Source organism: Tiliqua scincoides, chromosome 6 (genome assembly GCF_035046505.1).
Source record: "Tiliqua scincoides isolate rTilSci1 chromosome 6, rTilSci1.hap2, whole genome shotgun sequence".
In the NCBI taxonomy this organism is placed as follows: domain Eukaryota; kingdom Metazoa; phylum Chordata; class Lepidosauria; order Squamata; family Scincidae; genus Tiliqua; species Tiliqua scincoides.
Window position 1 is genome coordinate 80428243 of NC_089826.1, and position 19175 is coordinate 80447417.

Consider the following 19175-nt stretch of genomic DNA (forward strand, 5'->3'; position numbering starts at 1 on the left):
TCTGAATGCCAGATGCAATGGAGGGCACCAGGGTGCAGGTTTCTTGTTGTCTTGTGTGCTCCCTGGGGCATTTGGTGGACCACTCAGATACAGGAAGCTGAACTAGACGGACCTTTGGCCTGATCCAGTGGGGCTCTTCTTAAGTTGTTATGTTAATTTCCTTGTTAATTTCCTCACTGGAGTCCAGAACCAGGGAACGCCCAGTGATACTGAGTCAGAAAAGACCAAAGAAAACATTTCTTTACCCAGGGTGTCATTATTCTGTGGAACTCTACTGTTAATAATAATAACTCTTTGCCACAGGATGCTGTGATGGTGTCTGGTCTGGATAACTTTAAAAGGAGATTGGACAGATTTAAGGAGGAAAAGTCCATCATAGGTGACAAGCTGTGATGTGCAACCTCAGGTATGGGTATGTGCAACCTCAGAAGGCCAGGTGCAAGGGAGTGGCACCAGGATGCTGGTCACTTATTGTCTTGTGGGCTCCCCGAGGCACCTGGCAGGCAGGGTGACCAGACATCCTCTTTTCCCAGGACATGTCCTCTTTTTTAAGCCTCCTGTCCAGGAAAAGAAATTTCCCTGTGAGCAGCCCCTGCAGGCAGCGCATAACCTTCTTGTAATTAAGAAATGGTATGAAATTGTAAGTAATATAGGCTCCAATCCTATGCACACTGACTTGGGAGTAAGCCCCACTGAATTCCATGGGCCTCACTTCCAAGTAGACATGCATAGGATCGGGTTGATAGTTCTAAATTTAGTGATATCTACAGCCCAATCCTATGCATGTCTACTCAGAAGTAAGTCCCATTAAAGTCAATGGGGCTTACTCCCAGGAAAGGGTGGATAGGATTGGGCTGATAGTATTTAAGTTAACCACATGGAAACCATGTATGAGTGTTTTTAGCTTTCCTTCTGTCGTGCCCCACATTTTTCTTGGATGTCCTACATTTTGGGTGCCTGGTCCTCTTCTGTGGTCCTGACATCTGCTCACCCTGGGCCTGATCCTGTGGTCTGATCTGCTCACCCTGGGCCCGATCCTGCAGGGCTCCTCTGATCCTGCCACTAAAGGGGGTCCCTGCGTGTCCGCCTGCAGAGATCAATCCCCCTTCCAGCCAGCAGATGGGGCTGTTGCTGGCAGCCAAGCCCGAGCGGGGCGGAAGGCCAGGCGATTGGTCTGCTGCCTGCCGGGGGGCAGAGCCTGCCCCGGTTCCTGGGAGGCGCAGCTGCCGGGCTGGCTTGCAGAGCCCTCGCGGGAGGCGAGCCATGGCCACGGCGGAGGCGCGGCGCGTGCTGGTCTACGGCGGCAGGGGAGCGCTGGGCTCCGCCTGCGTGCGGCACCTCCGAGCCAAGGACTGGGTGAAGCCTCCGCTCGCTGGGTTCAGTGGGGGATCCGGCCCGGGAAGGGATCTCAGCTGGCTTGTGGGGAGGGGGCTTGCAACACCCACCCTGCATTGCATGCATCCACACCCCCCCCCGCAAAAAGACTTTGCTCTCCTGGCATGCATTCCCCCCTGCAAAAAGACTTTGAGCCCAATCGTATGTATGTCTACTCAGAAGTAAGCCCCGTCAGAGTCAATGGGGCTTACTCCCAGGAAAGTGTGGCTAGGATTGGGCTGTTTCTCTCCTGGCATGCATCCCCCCCCCCAAGACTCTGCTGTCCTGGCATGCATTTGCCCCTGCAAAAGACCTTTCCTGAGATGTGAACGTGCGTGTTGATTCTGGTGAATCCTGTTGCGATGGAGAACAAGACCCAGGGCCAGGGGAGGGAGAGCAAAAACCCCCTGAAATGATTTCTCTGCCACAGAGTCTCTGGCTGGCCTTGGTCACATCACTTTTGCTCAGTTTCAGCTCTCCCCATTGATGAAGCAAGGCTGGAGAATGGGGACCATCAAACACTTTGTACACTATATATCCATCCTTTGAGAAACACATATACAGTGTTTCCCAAACTGCGCGTCGCCATCAAATTTTTTGTGGGTGGCAAAACAGACAAAGCTGATAGTCAACATGGAAAATGTATTGGGCCCTATAGCAAGTGAAACGGAGCCACTGCGCCATGGTCCACTGCGAAGGGGAATGCAAGGCCACCAGAATGCTCCTGATCCTGTAAATGTGGAACTCAACAAAAGCTCCAGAAGGTGGTCCCCCCCCCCCCAGTAGTAAAAAAGGTCAGGCTTGAGGGCAGGAAAAGTGAACCTTTTTTTAAAGGCTTGTAAAGCTAAGTGGGTCCTGATAGTGTGTTGTTGTTGGGTCCCAATGCTAAAATGGGGAGAACCACTGGATATGAAGTAATAACGTGAGAACTTGCAAAGACTTACTGGGGGGATAGGGAATGCAAAGGACTCTTTTTATCCTTTGCCCTTTCTCCTTTTCTCTCCCCCCCCCCCAGAGAAAGAGAGAGGTAATTGTGTCTTTAGCCAGATTCCATCTTGCCAAAGTCAAGCCCAGTTGTCAAGTTCGAGTCCTAGATACTTGTGGATGAATAAAGCAGGAAAAGTAACAGACTAGCCATTTGTGCAGACAAAATCTGCAACAGTCTTGTGGACACTCCTCTTTCTCTTGTGCAAGCATCTTTGAAATGTATTTGGAAAAGTTTTGCATGCTTAAAAAAAGAGAAGCAGCAAATCATGAAAAGTGATTTTAAAAATCTTATTTTGTTTTATCAGTGGGTGGCCAGCATTGATTTAGCAGAAAATGATGAGGCATGTGCCAATATTGTTGTGAAAATGAGTGATTCCTTCGTTGAGCAAGCAGATCAGGTAACCAGACTTCTTTTTATCTTAAACCTCCTTTTTGGTATTTTTATTTTGGAGCAATTAAAATGAAATCAAGGACTAATTTCTTCTTACCACCACCAAGTTTAGTGGTGTAAATAACATCCAATATAGGAACTTTTCTTTCTTCTTGGGCAGGGTTTCTTGTCAGCTTTATAATAGGTAGAAATTCATTAGGTGTAACTCTTTCCATTATTACATCTCTGTGTTGCCAATTGAATTTCTTCATTTCATTCAGTTCTTAAAGGGCACTGTGCCAATGTCAGCCAAAAGTAGTAATCTTACTCCTGGAGTCCATTTGGGGGCCTTGCCAGCTGTTGGTAGGCTGACTCTCCAGCTTTGGAGAAAAGAGGAATCCTTCCTGTTGTAGTATTGCTGTGATCTTGCTGGACCCATGCAGCCCTATTGATATAAACAGATCTATACCTCCTCTTAACTTATTTACTTATTTTTCACTTGAATAGGGTAGACATTTTTCAGCCACACTAGACGCTGTGCCAGAACCACCATCCAGAGCACGATACCATAGTCTTCCGAGACTGAAGGTTGCCAACAAAAGGGCAGACATGTGAACAAACAACTGATATGGTTGCCTTTCATCTAGATTGACTCTCAGCTGAGATGGTAAACCTGTGAAAGGGCAGTGCTGCTTCAAAGTGCAGGCTGCAGAAGTACTATAGAGTACAGCTGATTTATTGTGGAAGAGCTTCTAATCCTGTGAGCCACAACCTAAAGTAGTACAACCCAAGTGCTACCACTTGAGTGACATCCAGGCTTGAGGGCACCAGTTGGTTGAATCTAAAGGTTTGCACATGCCAGGCAGTGTTCTTGGAACCGACTGTTGTAACATCGTCCTCTTATGTGTACATTTGAAGGTGACGGGAGATGTTGAAAAACTCCTGGGTGAGAAGAAGGTGGATGCCATCCTTTGCGTAGCTGGCGGCTGGGCCGGAGGCAGTGCAAAAGCAAAATGTAAGCTGCAAAACCCGTTGAAGGGATTCTTTCTGCCTTTGGCTAACTTTTGGAATAGTCTCTTTCCTTTTCATCCAAAAACAGGAAATAGGTTTAGCAGCTCCATTTGATCTATACCAGGGGTGTCCAAACATTTTGGCAGGAGGGCCACATCATCTCTCTGACACTGTGTTGGGGGCTGGGGAAAAAAGAATTAATTTACATTTAAAATTTGAATAAATTTACATAAATGAATTTATTAGAGATGGAACTTATATGAATGAATGAAGGTCTTGCAGTAGCTCAAGGCCTATAAAAGGCCTTGAACAAAGCAAGGCCAGCCTTTCCTTCACTGCCACTGCTGCATCACAGACATGAAAAAGCAAGTAGTGGAGGGAGCCCTCGTCCCACAGCTCAGGTGAGGGATAGAATAATCGTCCTCATGCTGAGAGCAGTTACGTTGGGCCAGAATGGGCTCCAACAAGTTTCCAGAGGACCAGAGGCTCATTGGAGACTGGGGGCTCTCGAGGGCCTGATTGGGAGCCCCTGAGGGCCACAAGTGGCCCCCGGGCCAGGGTTTGGGCACCCCTGATCTATACAGTGGGCTCTCCTGGATTTCCACGGATGCTGAGCCTGTGGCTGGAGAGTCCCAGATGACCTCCTGGACATGACCGGAAGGTGCTTCTGGTTCATGCTGGCAGCTTCTGGTCCAGAAGGTCCTCCGAGGCCCTCCAGCCACAGATTTAATTACCTGCAGAATCTGGTATCCATGAGGAGTCCTGGAATGGGTGTTTTTCACTGAGCTTGAGCAATAGCTCACCAGCAAATATATGCAGTATTTATTTGCAGTGTTTATTCACCCCTGTTCAGCGGTTATTTTTTCTTGTGGCGATGGGGAGTGGTGAACAAGAACCTTAGAGTCAGACCTAACTAACATTCTCCAGGACATATATGTTATTAAGAATATTTATATACCACTTTTCACTAGAGTAGTTTATTTATTTTTATTTACTATATTTCTATCCTGCCTTTCTCCCTGAAGGGAGCCAAGGCAGCTTACAACACAAAGTTCGCAGGTGGCTTAGTTCACAAAGTGGTTTACGTGGAAATAAACCAATAAATGGTTCCCTGTCCCCAAAGGGCTTACAATCTTTAAAAAAAAAAAAAAAAAGCAACAGCCAGTGGAAAAGACACCATGCTGGGGTGAAAAGGGACAGTTCTGTGATGGTTCTCAGACATAACATCTGAACAGTCTTTAACAATATTTAGGCTTAATTAAGGTGCACTAAGACCATTCGGTGGAGGAGCTAATGCTGGTCCTGGCACAGTTGTGTGGAGAGATAATAAATTCAAGACCATGTTCCCACTGTGTTTACACACATCCCTGTCCAGAAGCAGTGCCTGTCAATTGTGTTGCAATGTTAACTTCATCCAGCTGTGTCTATGGGAATGGACAGATTAAGGGAATGTTTGAACTGCTGTGGCCATAGGACTGCTTCATGAGAACTTCTGAGCAACTGACACGGTCTGTCTGCTTGCCTGATGATACCTGGCCAGTGATTCTAGAATGAGATTCCAGGGCCATCCTGTTTGCCGTGCTATCTTACAATGTGTGAACGTTACTGTGTGCCGTATTTTTCATATTGGAGCAAAGTTTTATTTGTACAGCAAAGAGACAGTGGAGAGAACCTCTTTCCTCATAGTTGCACAATGCTTTTTTCCCTTCCTCCTAGTGGCATTAATTTCTGTTTGACATTTAAAGAGATCAAAGCCCACTGGGAAAAATGTCTCTCGCTCTCTTTAGTGCAGTGTTTTTCAACCTTTTTCATCTCATGGCACACTGACAAGGCACTAAAACTGTCAAGGCACACCATCAGGTTTTTGACAATTGACAAGGCACACCATGCTGCCAGTGGGGGCTCACATCTCCCATTGGCCCTATTAATAAATGACCTTCCCCCAAATTCCTGTGGCACACCTGTGGACCACTTGTGGCACACCACAATGGTTGAAAATGGCTGCTCTTGTGGGGTGGTGGTTTTCTGTTTACGCTAGTAAATTGCGTCTGAAATCAAATCCAGGTTTTCACTTAATGCTACAAAGCACTTCCTGCTGACCCCCACTGAGTAAAAGACATCAAAGCAGAACATTAAACTTGTTTTAAAAAATCAAACTGGTAGATCCTCCCCCAAAGATCAAGTGGATCCAAAGTAGGTCCCTGAATCTGAACCACCAGTGCAATATCCCCGAGTTCCTCACACCATTATCTAACAAAACAGGCCTACTTATTCTTCCCCACCCACTGAATCCTTTCCTGGGCCTGATCCACCTGCATGGGGTCAGTGCGGAGTTGTGCCAGTGATTTTGTTGGTGTAGGTCCAAGCTGACCCATACCAGCTGCTGAGGCTTACCCTGTGGCAAAGGGACAAATGTCCGTCTACTCTGAGGAGACCTCCAGCAGCCAAAACTCCCCCACAGATTGCAGGATGGTGGTGGTGCTGCATCATTGTGCTGGGGTTTCAGTTGGACTGGGCTGCACAAAGGGGGGAAAAGGTGGATATGACCATTCTAGCAGAAGGTTTCTCATGCAGGTCAGAGCAAGGAGTAGTGTGAGTTACTGCCCTTTCTATGGCTGACTTTGTGTAACTTCTTTGGCCATCAGCATTGTACAAAAATAGCGACCTGATGTGGAAGCAGAGCGTCTGGACATCAACCATTTCTAGTCACTTGGCCACCAAACACCTGAAGGAGGGTGGCTTGTTGACCCTAACAGGGGCGAAAGCAGCATTAGCTGGAACACCAGGTAAAATATGGATGGTTGCTTTTTGATCTGGTTGTGTAGTCTTTATGGCTTTAATGATTTACATTTGAGAAAGCCGGTTCTGGGCTTCCAAATACCCTGCCATGCAACTGAGTCTGCCATGTTAGCTGATCTTGGGGAAGATTTTGGCTCCTGCAAGCGAGTTTCCACTTGGGAGTGGCAAGCTAGTGAAATGTTTTTGAGTGAAATGCTTTGTACATTTAATTAACCAAATGCACTGTTCCTTGTAGAAGTGCAAAGGCTATGTATGGCAGGCCTTTGTTTCTAAAAGTGCAATCATGAGCATGTCTATTCAGAAGTAATCCCTACTGAGTTCCCTGGGACGGATTCCTATGTAAATGTGTATCGTATAGGATTGCAGCCTAAGGGCCCAATCCTGTGCAACTTTCCAGCACTGATGTAGCTGTGTCAGTGAAGTATCTGCTTCATTCTGTGCTGGTAGGGCAGTCCTGGAGGCCTCTTCAAGGTAAGAGAACATTTGTTAGCTTGCCTTGGAGCTGCATTGCGATTGCTTCAGCACTGGAAAATTGGATAGGATTGGGTGCTAAATCAATAGCAGCTGGGTCAGAGAGGGCAGGGTGAAAGCCCCCATTCTCTTCTCCCCCCCCCCATTCTAGACTGGTTGCACTTAATTAAAGAGAAAAAAAATCTTGTGAAGTCTTGTAACGCTTTACACATTGCCGGTGCAGTTGTTTGGCCCTGAAATAGTTTACTTATGTACCTTGGATTCTGAGTTTATTTTGCCCTGTTTGAAAGACAAATGACCTTCACTCCTTCTTATCAATACTTTAATCTTGTGAAATTGACCTATGGTAGTCATCCTTGTGTGATCTCCTCCCCCCTGCCCCCATGCAGAGCAGAATCTAGAACTAGATTATAGATTATAGGGTGGGGAAACTTTCAACTTTAGGTCTCCTGGACTTCTAACGATTGTGTAGAGGAGGAAATTTCAGCAGGTGCAGCTTGACAAGCTATACCTGTTGAAATTCCCTCCTCTATGCAATTGTTAAAGGTCCAGGAGAAGTTAAAAGGTTGGCCACCCATGTTGTTGACAGTACTCTGTATACTGAGTTCTAAATATTAGAATTCTATCCAGCATATTCAAGGTCTGCATCAGGGAAACAGTCCATTCTGTGACCTGCAAAAAATGATGTAAGTGGGAAGATGTGTGTAATTAATTCTGATTTGCTAATCATGGGAAGGAGCAAAGTGCTTTATGGGATGATAAAATCCCACCTGCCATTGCAGGAAATTGTATTCTGTTACCTTCTAGTATTGGAGATTTTAAGTGCACATGTATGCTTTCAAGCATATCTTCATTAGATGCAAGGCCTAGAAACATTTTAGAACAGAAGTTGAGATTCTCAGGAAGCTGATTATGCACTCAGTATCAGATGCTACATCTTTTCTGTGCTGTTGTGCAAGGGTCTCCAGACTTTTCAGTACAAGAGCCACATTGTATATTTTACACACTTTCACAAGCTTCAAACAAAGTCGAATGTGAATGCCCCCATTTTGCTCCCCTAGCCCAGAATGGCTCCAAAGGAGAAGGGCCATTTGCATGCTGTGGGGAGGCTCCCTGCAAAACTTAGCACTTTGCACCCTCTCTAGCTATGCCACTGGTTTCTGCCTCTCCTTATCTTAACATTTGATCATACGAGATGAATATTTTCTTCTCTTCCTTTTCAGGAATGATTGGTTATGGCATGGCCAAAGGAGCAGTCCATCAGCTTTGTCTGAGTCTGTCTGGTGCTAACAGTGGTTTGCCTCCAGGGTCTGCTGCAATTGCTCTTCTCCCGTAAGTAGTGGAAATTTTTTACATGTTGCTCTTGTATTTCATTTTGGCAAGGAAGGGAAGCAGGATACTTGCTGCTTCGTTTTTGATTCTATTAACTTTCGATTTTACTTTGCCAAAGTAGTGAAGAACCTTGAATGCTGTATAAATGCTATGCAATTATTATTAATCTATTGCTTCATCGCAGCCTATGCTGGGCTGGTTATAGTCTACAATTCGGGATCTAACCAAGATCCTGGGAATCATAAAGATAGCTTTGTAGAATTTGCGCCTTTCCAAGCATTAATTTCTGGAGTTATTCTGGAGTTAACTTCTGAAAGCACTAATTTCTGGAGCTAAGCTAGTGTAATTTGTTTAAGGGCCAGAACATCTGGCTGCTAGGCACTCCTCTAAGGGCTGCAATAACAATTTACAATATTGACCTTCTTCTTCCAGAGACAAGCAAGTTCTACTCACAGGTCTTGATATCTTGTGATCGTCCCATGTTCTTTATCTTCAATTCTGCTGTCACCTGGGATTGCAATATCTATGAGCCAAACTTGATTTTTCTTTTTGTCAATGACTGTCATATCTGGTGTATTGTGTTCTAGATGTTTATCGGTCTGAAGTCCCAAAGGACCTTTGCTTGGTTGCCCTCAGTGATTTTATCAGGTTTATGATCCTAGGAATTATTATCATTATCATTATCATTATCATTATCATTATCATTATCATTATTAACAACAACAACAACAACAATATTTATATACCGCTTTTCAACTAAAAGTTCACAAAGCAGTTTACAGAGAAAAATCAAATAACTAAATGGCTCCCTGTCCCAAAAGGGCTCGCAATCTAAAAAGATGCAAATGAATACCAGCAGACAGCCACCAGAACAGACACTGCTGGGGTGAGGTGGGCCAGTTACTCTCCCCCCTGCTAAAAAAAGGAGCACCCACTTGAAAAAGTGCCTCTTACCCAATTAGCAGGGGTTTTGTGCTGTGAATTGTGATGTGAAGGAAAATTGTGTTGTTTGCAAAGATTCCAGTGAATTATTATTACCATCAACTTTAGGCTCTTATAATCATACCTTCTGGCCAATGCAAAAATTTATTGTACCTGTACACACACACACACACACACACACACACACACACACACACACACACACACACACACATATATATATATATATATATATATATATATATATATATATATATATATCACATTTGTATGTGTGCTACTGACAACCTGATAGTGGGCTCATACAAGAAACTGAAAACAGTGTTTGAAATGAATGCTGTAGTTATAATGGGTAGAAATATTTTAGAGGCAGTCCTTGAAATGGGCATAGGAATAATGGAGATGAAGGGGAGGGGGGAATCTACTTGTCAGTTCCCTGTACAGACATAAACACCGATATTTTAGAAAATCTTGTCTCTGTCCTAGAAGCCAGCTGATCCAGTTGTCTTGTTTAGTAGTTATTGTATAGCATAGATGGTGAGTTAAGGTAGATTCCTTTCCCATCTTTTGTGCTCTGTTTAAGATATATTCTGTAAATGGAAAACTAGTGACCCAGTTCTGGTGATATGTATACCTGGCTGTGAGTTGGTATGTTCTTTTTCTGCTTGAAGAAAGGACTTGGTTCAAATAGTTCAAAATATACTCAACAGAACATCCAAGTTGTGTTTTTGCTGTGGGGATGTGTTTTTCTTCAGAAGCCGTGTTGAATTAGCACGTGAAATCAGTGGGATTTATTCCTGAGCATCTGTGTGCGTAAATAAGACACTGGACCAGGGCAGAAGAATTTCAGCTTGCGAGGGGCACACTATATGTACGTGTAAAGAAGCCCTGTATGGGAAGCTAAGCAGCTTCAGAAGGGTCTGATTCTTATTCCCTCCTGATGCTGTATTTCATTTAAAAACTGGCCACCTGTGTATCTTTTGTATGCTGTTTTTGCCCCTCAACAGCAAATGCTTGCATGCAAATAAATTTGTATTCGACCAAAGTGCACCAGCAGCTTCTTTTGGGGGCTTTATAGTTAGTGAGAAGGATAGATCTTAATAAAAAGAATAGCCTACTGTGAGCACAACAGAAAGCATTCAGGATTCAGTGAAGAATTGGCTGGATCACCTATGCATTGTGTTCTGCGTGTGTTGTGACGAAGATGCAAGAACGTACAAATGAAGGGCTTATCTGTCTCCATCGCAGGGTTACCTTGGATACACCGATGAACAGGAAATCCATGCCTGATGCGGACTTCAGCTCCTGGACACCGTTAGATTTCATTGCTGAGTGAGTAAACAGAAGCTTCCTTGCTCAACAGCAATGCTTGTGATATGACTTACTTACCTCATAGTTGCCAGGAGACATGTTTCCAGATAGGGCAATTTAAAATTCAATTTTGCTCTACATGTGACCTTCTTTCTCCTTTATAATAGGCAATAGTTGTAGGGGTTATTCCCATTGAGATGAGATGAATGTTGACGTGAGCTGGCATCTTCGTGCAAACCCCAAACTCCTGTCGGGTCCTATAGTAATGTCCTTAAAACCTTATGGTCCAGAGCAGGGGTGTCCAAAGTTTTTGGCAGGAAGGCCAAATCAGCTCTCTGACACTGTGTCGGGGGCCGGGAGGGAAAAAAATTGACATCTAAAATTTGAATACATTTACATAAGTATACATAAATGAATATATTAAAGATGAAATTATATGAATGAATGAAGGTCTTGCAATAGCTCAAGGCCTATAAAAGGCCTTGCACAAAGCAAAGCTGGCCTTTCCTTTGCTGCCGCTACTGCATCAGAGATGTGAAACAGCAAGCAGTGGAGGGAGTCCTCATGCCACAGCTCATGCAAGAGGTCAAACAGTTGCCCTCACGCTGACAGCAGTTGCGTTGGGCCAGTGCGGGCTTCAACAAATCTCCAGAGGGCCAGAGGCTCATTGGAAACTGGGGGCTCCCTGAGGGCCGCATTGAGAGGACTTGAGGGCCGCAAGTGGCCCCTGGGCCGGGGTTTGAGCACCACTGGTCCAGAGCAGGGTGCCCAAACCCTGACCTGGGGGCCATCTGAGGTCTTCGGGGACCCCCAATTCGGCCCACGAGGAGCCCCCAGTCTCCAATGATTCTCTGGCCCACTGGAGACTTGCTGGTCCGACATGACCGCTCTCAGCGCAGGCTCTGACTGTTTGACCTCTCACGTGAGGTGTGGGCCAAGGGCTCCCTCTGCTGCTTGCTGTTTCACATCTGTGAAGTGGCAGCAAAGGAAAGGCTGGCCTTGCTTTGCACAAGGCCTTTTATAGACCTTGAGCTATCATGAGACCTTCATTCATATAAGTTCCATCTCTATTTTATTCATTTATGTAAATTTATTCAGATTTTAAATGTAAATTAATTCTTTTATTCCCAGCCCCCAACACAGTGTCAGAGAGCTGATGTAGCCCTCCTGCCAAAAACTTTGGACACCACTGGTCCAGAGTCTCATAGATTCTGAAAGCTTCGGTTGAGACTGATGGAATCCTAGTAAAACCTCCTGAACTTAGTCTTGGTGACTAGTCCTGAAAGACAGAAGGCTTCTGGGTGTGTGAGCAGGTTGATGTCAGGCCAACGTGAAATTACTTTGCCTACCTGTGTACAAGTAGCATAATTATCTGTACATGCATTCCCTGGTAGCCATGGAAGGATACATTCCTGCTGCTACCATGGATGGTAGCGAACCCTACTCAAATTCCACCTCTTTGTGCTCATGATTTGCCTCTCTTCATCAAACACTTTGCAGAAGGCAACTTTTTCCTTTGCCTTGGAATGATTTGGGAATGGAAGCAAACAGTGAGAACCTAGACTCGTAGCTGCTAGAGGAATGGTAGAGGAGTTACTCTGTTTTTTCATATAGAATAGTGGTTAAGAACAGAAGAACAGCCCCACTGGATCAGGCCATAGGCCCATCTAGTCCAGCTTCCTGCATCTCACAGCGGCCCACCACACATTTAGCACTGGGACCCACTTAAGAATATAAGAACAGCCCCACTGGATCAGGCCATAGGCCCATCTAGTCCAGCTTCCTGTATCTCACAGCGGCCCACCAAATGCCCCAGGGAGCACACCAGATAACAAGAGACCTCATTCTGGTGCCCTCCCTAAATATTCTCAAATATTTTAGCACCAGGACCCACTTTTTAGAGTGAAAATCTATTGTGACCCACCGGAACTGATGTCATTAACCTGGAGGTGATGCCATGGCCGGAAGTGATATCATCAAGCAGGAAAATTTTTAACATCCTCCCCCCATACAACAAAATCAAATTAAGTATGTAAATTAAAAGTTTACAATAAGCATAAGTTAAAAAAATATTTAAAATCACCACCCTATCCCTCCCAAGCAGTGGCTGCTCTGTCTAAAAAAAATTCCCCACGCATCTCAAAGAACCTGAATCTATTAACAAAATTTTATGTTTTTTCTTAACAGAACCTTGTATACCTGGATCACTGGAAAGAATCGGCCGTGCTCTGGGAGTCTGATGCAGGTGATAACCACAGGAGGAAAGTCAGAGCTTACAGCTGCCCATCTCTAAGCTGGGGGCGACCCTTTGTGCAGAGTCATGAAGTCATTGAAACATACAGTATGCCTGTTTCGCCAGCATAGTTGTCTTTTTCTGCCAATTAAATGTTCTCGTTTATGAAGGAAGATGTAGAGTACTTGTGTTGACGGGTGTGATTTGTATCTAAATCAGGGCTGTATCAAGTCTCACTAATGGCCCAATATACCACATTTTCTGGAGCAGGGCCTGCCTTAACCTTTCAGCCTGTGAGGTTGACCGCACTGGCGAGGTTGCACTCCAGAATATCTTGCAGGGGCCGAATAACACTCTAGAAAGCCTTGCAGCGCCACAGCTGGCATTGGCTTGAATTTTTTTTTTAAACCAAAAATCAGGTTGCGACACACAGGTAAGTCGCTGTTGGGAACCGCTGTTCTAGAGCTGTGATTCCCAACCTTTAGGAGCCCGCAGACCACTGAGGCAAAAACTGGCATCATTGTGAACCACATGCTATCTCCCTGCCCCCACCCCTGCACACAAAGACAATTAAATTTGTAATAAACGAAGAAGATTTATTATATTATTATAGAGAAGGTTTGTGAATTGCTGCTTTTGTTGGCGGTTGTGGGCTGTCCATTCTCCACCCTCTCTTCCGAGGGTCTTCCGAGTGAGCACTCCCCCATAGACCACCAGAGAGGCTGGAGAACAGACTGCCCACAGCCGCAGCCTACACTTCAATGCCAGCTGTGGGTGGTTTGTTATCTACCCACTCTGGTGGTCCATAGGACAGTGCTCACTTGGCAAGACACGAACTGATAGAAGGCAATCTCTTTCTATTCTGAGACGTTGTGGACCTCTTCTTGGGGTCTCGTGGTCCACGGATCACAGGTTGGGAACCACTGTTCCAGAGGATTACTTTTAGCCTTATGAAAGCAAACAGTTACACTTCTAAGTAAAACTGTGTTTAATTGTATGAAATTCATCTGACTGTTGTGGCAAGTCGACTGTATTTTCTGTATGATATCCATGTGACTGGTGTCAATGTGGTCTTTTTGTCAGAGATATTTCTGAGTTGTCGTAGGTGAACCCTAACCAAAGATGCAGTCACCCTTTTCTCTGGAGCATTCTCTCCTGTCACAAGGAGACTATGAGACAAAGTAGGCTAAGCAAAGCAGCCTTGTTTTAATGTGTCTGCTTGTGGACTGTACCACTTCAGGCTGTGTGTGCGTGTTGTGGCAAGTTGTGTTTGAATCCCCTTCATCTAAAAACAATGCTCCCTTCAGGTTCCACATTAGCATGTTAGAACGTTGTCCCTGACACGTGTGCACCCAAGAAACTTTTCACTTGAAGAAATACTCAGATTGGGTTTCCTCTGGCCCCAGCCCTTTCCGTCTGACAGCACATTAATCATCTGCACATTGTCTTTGTGTGAATGTGTGGGAAGGGGGCTGTTCTTGAGAGAGTTGCAAAACAGAAACCTTATTTTGCCTTAAAAGCCATGAAACCCTTTGCTAGCACAGCCTGCACATGCTCTGATCCACTATGGAAAAGGGTTCTTTGACCCCCCCCCCATGAATACCAAAATATGTTGATATTCATATCTACGGGGGCCCTCAAGAGAACCTCTGGACGCAACTGGAAGACACTTCTGGTTGCACCCAGAGGTGTTCTGAGGCGCAGGGAGGCAGTGTGTGGCATCCTTATGCCTCCGAACACCTCCTGAGCATGACCAGAAGGTCTCTGAGGCCCTCCAGCCGCGTGTCAGCACCTGCGATTAGTCAAATCCTGTGGTTGGTCCAAGGAGAGCCAACTCTACAGTGAAAGAGGCCTAACCTATTTTTATATCTGTTTTATACACTAGTGGTTAAGGTGGCAGTTTGCACACAAGTATACTCTGTGCTGAGGAGGGGACGTAGCCTGTTTGGAAGGGGAAGTAGCCACAGTGGAATGGTTGCTGACTGACTAGCAGCCTTTGCTCATGTTGATAATCATGCTCAAGGGGAAAGGTCAACAAGGGGACAGTTTCAGCAGCCATGTGCTTACACAGTGATGTTTGAGTCTGTCGCTGGGTTGTGATGTTGGCTGGTGATTTTCTGTGGTCCCCTTATGGATGGGGTATATTGCCAGCAAACTAACTTGTTGCTACACTGCTATTTGTGTATGTATCTTGTGTAGAAATTATTTTTAAGACCTGAATGAAAAGAGTGCCTGTGCTCGCTTCGGCAGCACATATACTAAAATTGGAAAAGAGTGCCCTAAAGTAGCCAACCTGTGTGTAAATCTAGTTTGCCAGATAATTACGTTTGTGCTAAATAAACGCATTATGTCAAGGCTGCCTGTCGTACGTTTTATTGTGTGATCTTGGGTACCCTTCTGTCGTCAGATGGTCTCTTGTAAATCTTTGTCTTCAGAGCAGAAAGTAGCCTTTAATAACACTTCTTAAAAAGATGGACAAACTGGCAGAAGGAAACCAAGGCAGCAGCAGACCTCCCATTCACTGAATGGGGCAAATGCCCTGGGCATGGAACTTGCATGCCTCCTGACTGCACAGGAAGCCTTAATGAGACTTCCAGCGTGGTCAGAAACTGTGCTTCCAGTTTGCCAGAAGTACAGTTTAAGACTGCGGGGAAGCCTCAGGTGGCTTTTCTCATTGGTCCTGGAGCCGTGCAAGGCTGTGTCACTCCAGGTGAGTGGGGGGGGCCTTCATGTTGGGGGGGCAGCTTCACGGACCTTTGCCCCAGGGGCCTAGAGGTGAGGTCTGCCAAGGCACTAGTCCTCAAGGCTTGGAATAAAGGAAAACAGCTGTACCTTTGGACTTTGTCCATCACTTTGCAACTCAGCAGTTGAGAGCTGCTCTGCAAAGTGAAGTCTCTGCAGAAGTGCTGCTGCTGGAAGAGTGGCCCACATGGTAATTGGGTTCTCCCAGTACCTTGGCAGTGTCTCCCTCTCTCACTCCTCTTGATCTTCCATGGTGTTCCTTGCCTTCTGAGCCCAACTTCTGCCTCTCCCACCCAGGGCCTCAGCAGACGTGGCACTGCTGTAAGCATGGCACTGGAATAGTCCATTAGCATGCGAGCCGGATAAAGGACTTCCTGGGGCTATATCCAACCTGCAGCCTTATGTTTGACACCCCTGATCTAGGTTGAAAGAAGCAAAAAAAATAAAAAAATAAAATTCAAATACGTTTGCAAGCCTAGCGTGCAAGAAAACCTCTGCTTGAGTTTTACTGTCTGCATCCAATTTAGAAGGGAGAGAGAATGAAAGGAAATATGTTCTCAAATGGCATCCAATCAATCAGTGGCACTTTTGCAATTGCTTGGTAAATACTCCATTATTTGATGTTAGAAATGGCTTGCATGGCTTACTCAAAGACATGTGTGGGGTTAGAATTCCATGTGGTATTCCCATGCATCCTTGGAATGCAGGTCTAATTGAACTCAGGCAGACTTGTTTTGGAGCATTTTTCTCACAATTTTCAACCAAACAGTGACGTGGTTAAAATGTTTCATTTGGTTAAAATGTTTCATTTGGTTTTATTAGTTTATGCGCAAAAATTATGTTACGGCACATTAACATGGACTAGAAAGGCCTGCTGTTCTTCATCATGTGGGCTGTACAGCTCCTGCTTAAGCTGTACAGCCCACATGTGTTCTTATGTGTTCAATGGAGCCAGGGGCTGTTAAACACTGGCGAACCTCTAGAGAAGTGGCACCCCCCCATGACCTGGAGGCCTGGAACCTGGGGCTCTATACCCCTGTGGCCCCCTAGCTATTCTAGTGGCTGGATGCCCAGCGTTCAAGATTACAGGGAGAATGTCTTCCCAAGTACAGAACCTGTCCCTGTACGTGCAGGAGGCTTGACTGTGGGTCCAATCCTATCCAATTTTCCAGCACCGGGGCAGCTGCAGTGCAGCCCTGAGGTAAGGGAATAAATGTTCTCTTACGCTGAAGAGGCCTCTGTGACTGCCCTTCCCACCACAGATTGCAGTGCACACCCCACTGAATGGCCGCACCAGCACTAGAAAATTGGATAGGGTTGGGCCCTGTGTCAGCTGTTGCTCTACACAGCCTGCAACACCCCAGACTAATTTGGGAAGCTGGAATCAGGCCCAGGAAGGTTTGTATAATTACTTGAGCATCCTCAGTTGGAAGCAACAGGGTCTTGCCTTAACCAAGCTGCTAACTTCTGTGGTGGTGAGGCAACCATCCCAGCTACTTTCAAGACTTCAGCAGGCCTTTACCTCTTATGCCGATTTGGGGATTTATCAGCACCTGAGCTATGGGGCAAAGCTCTGGCACTCTGTGTTGGGTCAATCTTTTTTTTGTTATACCTAGGAGAAATAGGGATTCAAAAAAGGGATTTGAATCTGTTGGCTGAATTCCTGAATGAAAAAATTAGGGCGAGGAAACCACTTGCCTCCCTGAAGTCTTATGCTCTTCCTTACCCCAACTCTCTCCCCTCTATTACCTCTGTGTTCACCATGGGCTCTCGTCCTTCAAGGCAGCGGCATCATTGGAGGTCCTGTCACCCAGAGCAGAGCTTTGCAACCTGGAACTTTGGGCGTAACATGATGACCTCATCATGGCATGTCTGAATTGGGAACCTCCAGGTTGCTAGAGGGAGGAAGATGAATGCGTGCGGGGAGGGAGGAAGTGAGTGTGGATGTGCGTCAGCTATGGCCAAGGTGAGCATCGTTGGCTCTTCTGCTAGGCTGGTGCGGTGGGGTGGTAGCAATGCTGGCACCCCCTTTGCACTTTCTTTTGCCTGGTACCTGGGGTGGACCACATCTTCTGCCCACCTCTCTGTTGCTATGCCACTGCTTCATGATTTTGCATTGGTCACACAGAGTAACTTAGGGCCCAAGCCTATCCAATTTTCCAGGACCAGTGCGGCTATAACAATGGGATGTGTGCTTCATCCTGCAGTGGGGGGACAGTCACATAGGCCTCCTCAAGGTATGAGAACATTTGTTCCCTTACCTCTGGGCTGCATTGCAGTTGCACCGAAGCTGGAAAGTTGGATAGGATTGGGCCCTTACATGGCCCAACTTACATAAATGGTCTCTCTGTTACATACAGTGTCTCACGGTTTGATACGCCTGTGAGTTGTCTCTTTACAATTATTTTCCCTAGGAAATTACATGTTTCACTGAGCTTGTGGCCATCACCAAGGAGAAATAACTGATTACAGACTCTTGGAAATACCGTATTTTTCGCTCTATAAGACGCACTTTTTCCGCCGCAAAAAGTGGGGGGAAAAGTGTGCGTCTTATGGAGCGAATACTGCAAAAAAAAACAAAAAAAACTCTGCCCCGGCCCTGGCCCCACCCCCTGCCCGCTCGCTCTGCTCTGCTCTGCTCGCCCGGGCAGTCAGAGGCTGAGCTGGCTGGGGGGCTCCTGCATTCTCTCAGTGCCCGCCCGGACTGTGGCAGCACTGGAGGGAGCCCAAGCCCGTGTGTCTACTCAGAAGTAAGTCTCAGAGTCACTGGGCCTCACTCCCAGGAAAGCGTGGGTGGGGTGGCAGTCTCGCTGCCCAATCCTGTGCATGCCTACTCTGAAGTCCCATTAGAGTCAGGGGGGCTTACTCCCAGGAAAGCCTCTCTCTCCCCCCCAAGCCTAGAGCATCACAGCCTCTCTTTCCCCCCACCCCAAGCCTGGAGCATCACATCCTCTCTCCCCCCAAGCCTGGAGCATCACAGCTTCTCTCTTCCGCCCCCCAAACCTGGAGCATCACAGCCTCTCTCTCCCCCCCCCAAGCCTGGAGCATCACAGACTCTTGCTCCCCCCAAGCCTAGAGCATCACAGACTCTTGCTCCCCCCCAAGCCTAGAGCATCACAGACTCTTCCCCCCCCCCAAGCCTGGAGCATCACAGCTTTTCTCTTCCCCCCCCAAGCCTGGAGCATCACAGACTCTTGCTTCCCCCCCCAAGCCTAGAGCATCACAGACTCTTCCCCCCCCCAAGCCTGGAGCATCACAGCCTCTCTTTCCCCCCACCCCAAGCCTGGAGCATCACAACTTCTCTGCAACACAAATACTTTCCCCCCTCTCTCACACACACAGGCTGCCCCCTTATCTTACACACACAGATGCTCTGCCCCCCCACACACACTCACACAGCAGCACTCACCTCATCCAGCATCTGAATGTAAGCCCCCCCCCCCCCATCACAAAGGAAAAACTGTCTCCTTGGTCAGAATGCCACTGTTTGCTTATTGCACAAGCCCCAGGTAAATCACCATAAATCCAGAGGTTTGTTGTGTCTTGAGAATTCAAGTTGTGGTTGGACTTTCCACTTGTTCATTTGTATTGGAATCACGGAAG

The 19175-nt window shown here is 46.4% G+C and overlaps 1 protein-coding gene across 1 annotated transcript; it reads left to right on the forward strand.

Annotated features, from left to right (window-relative positions):
- The first annotated feature begins 1200 nt into the window (after window positions 1–1200).
- On the forward strand, window positions 1201–12999 carry QDPR (quinoid dihydropteridine reductase). Its single transcript, XM_066632069.1, has 7 exons — window positions 1201–1356; window positions 2667–2759; window positions 3650–3746; window positions 6388–6528; window positions 8236–8344; window positions 10535–10618; window positions 12785–12999. The coding sequence occupies exons 1-7, from the start codon at window positions 1264–1266 to the stop codon at window positions 12888–12890; spliced, it is 723 nt and encodes a 240-aa protein (XP_066488166.1). The 5' UTR covers window positions 1201–1263; the 3' UTR covers window positions 12891–12999.
- Window positions 13000–19175: the final 6176 nt, after the last annotated feature.

Excerpts from the sequence above, each read along its gene's own strand:
- QDPR (XM_066632069.1), top strand. The coding sequence starts at position 1,264 with ATGGCCACGGCGGAGGCGCGGCGCGTGCTGGTCTACGGCGGCAGGGGA. Across the intron at positions 8,345-10,534 it reads GCTGCAATTGCTCTTCTCCC|GGTTACCTTGGATACACCGA; the intron begins GTAAGTAGTGGA and ends TCTCCATCGCAG. Across the intron at positions 10,619-12,784 it reads CCGTTAGATTTCATTGCTGA|AACCTTGTATACCTGGATCA; the intron begins GTGAGTAAACAG and ends TTTTCTTAACAG.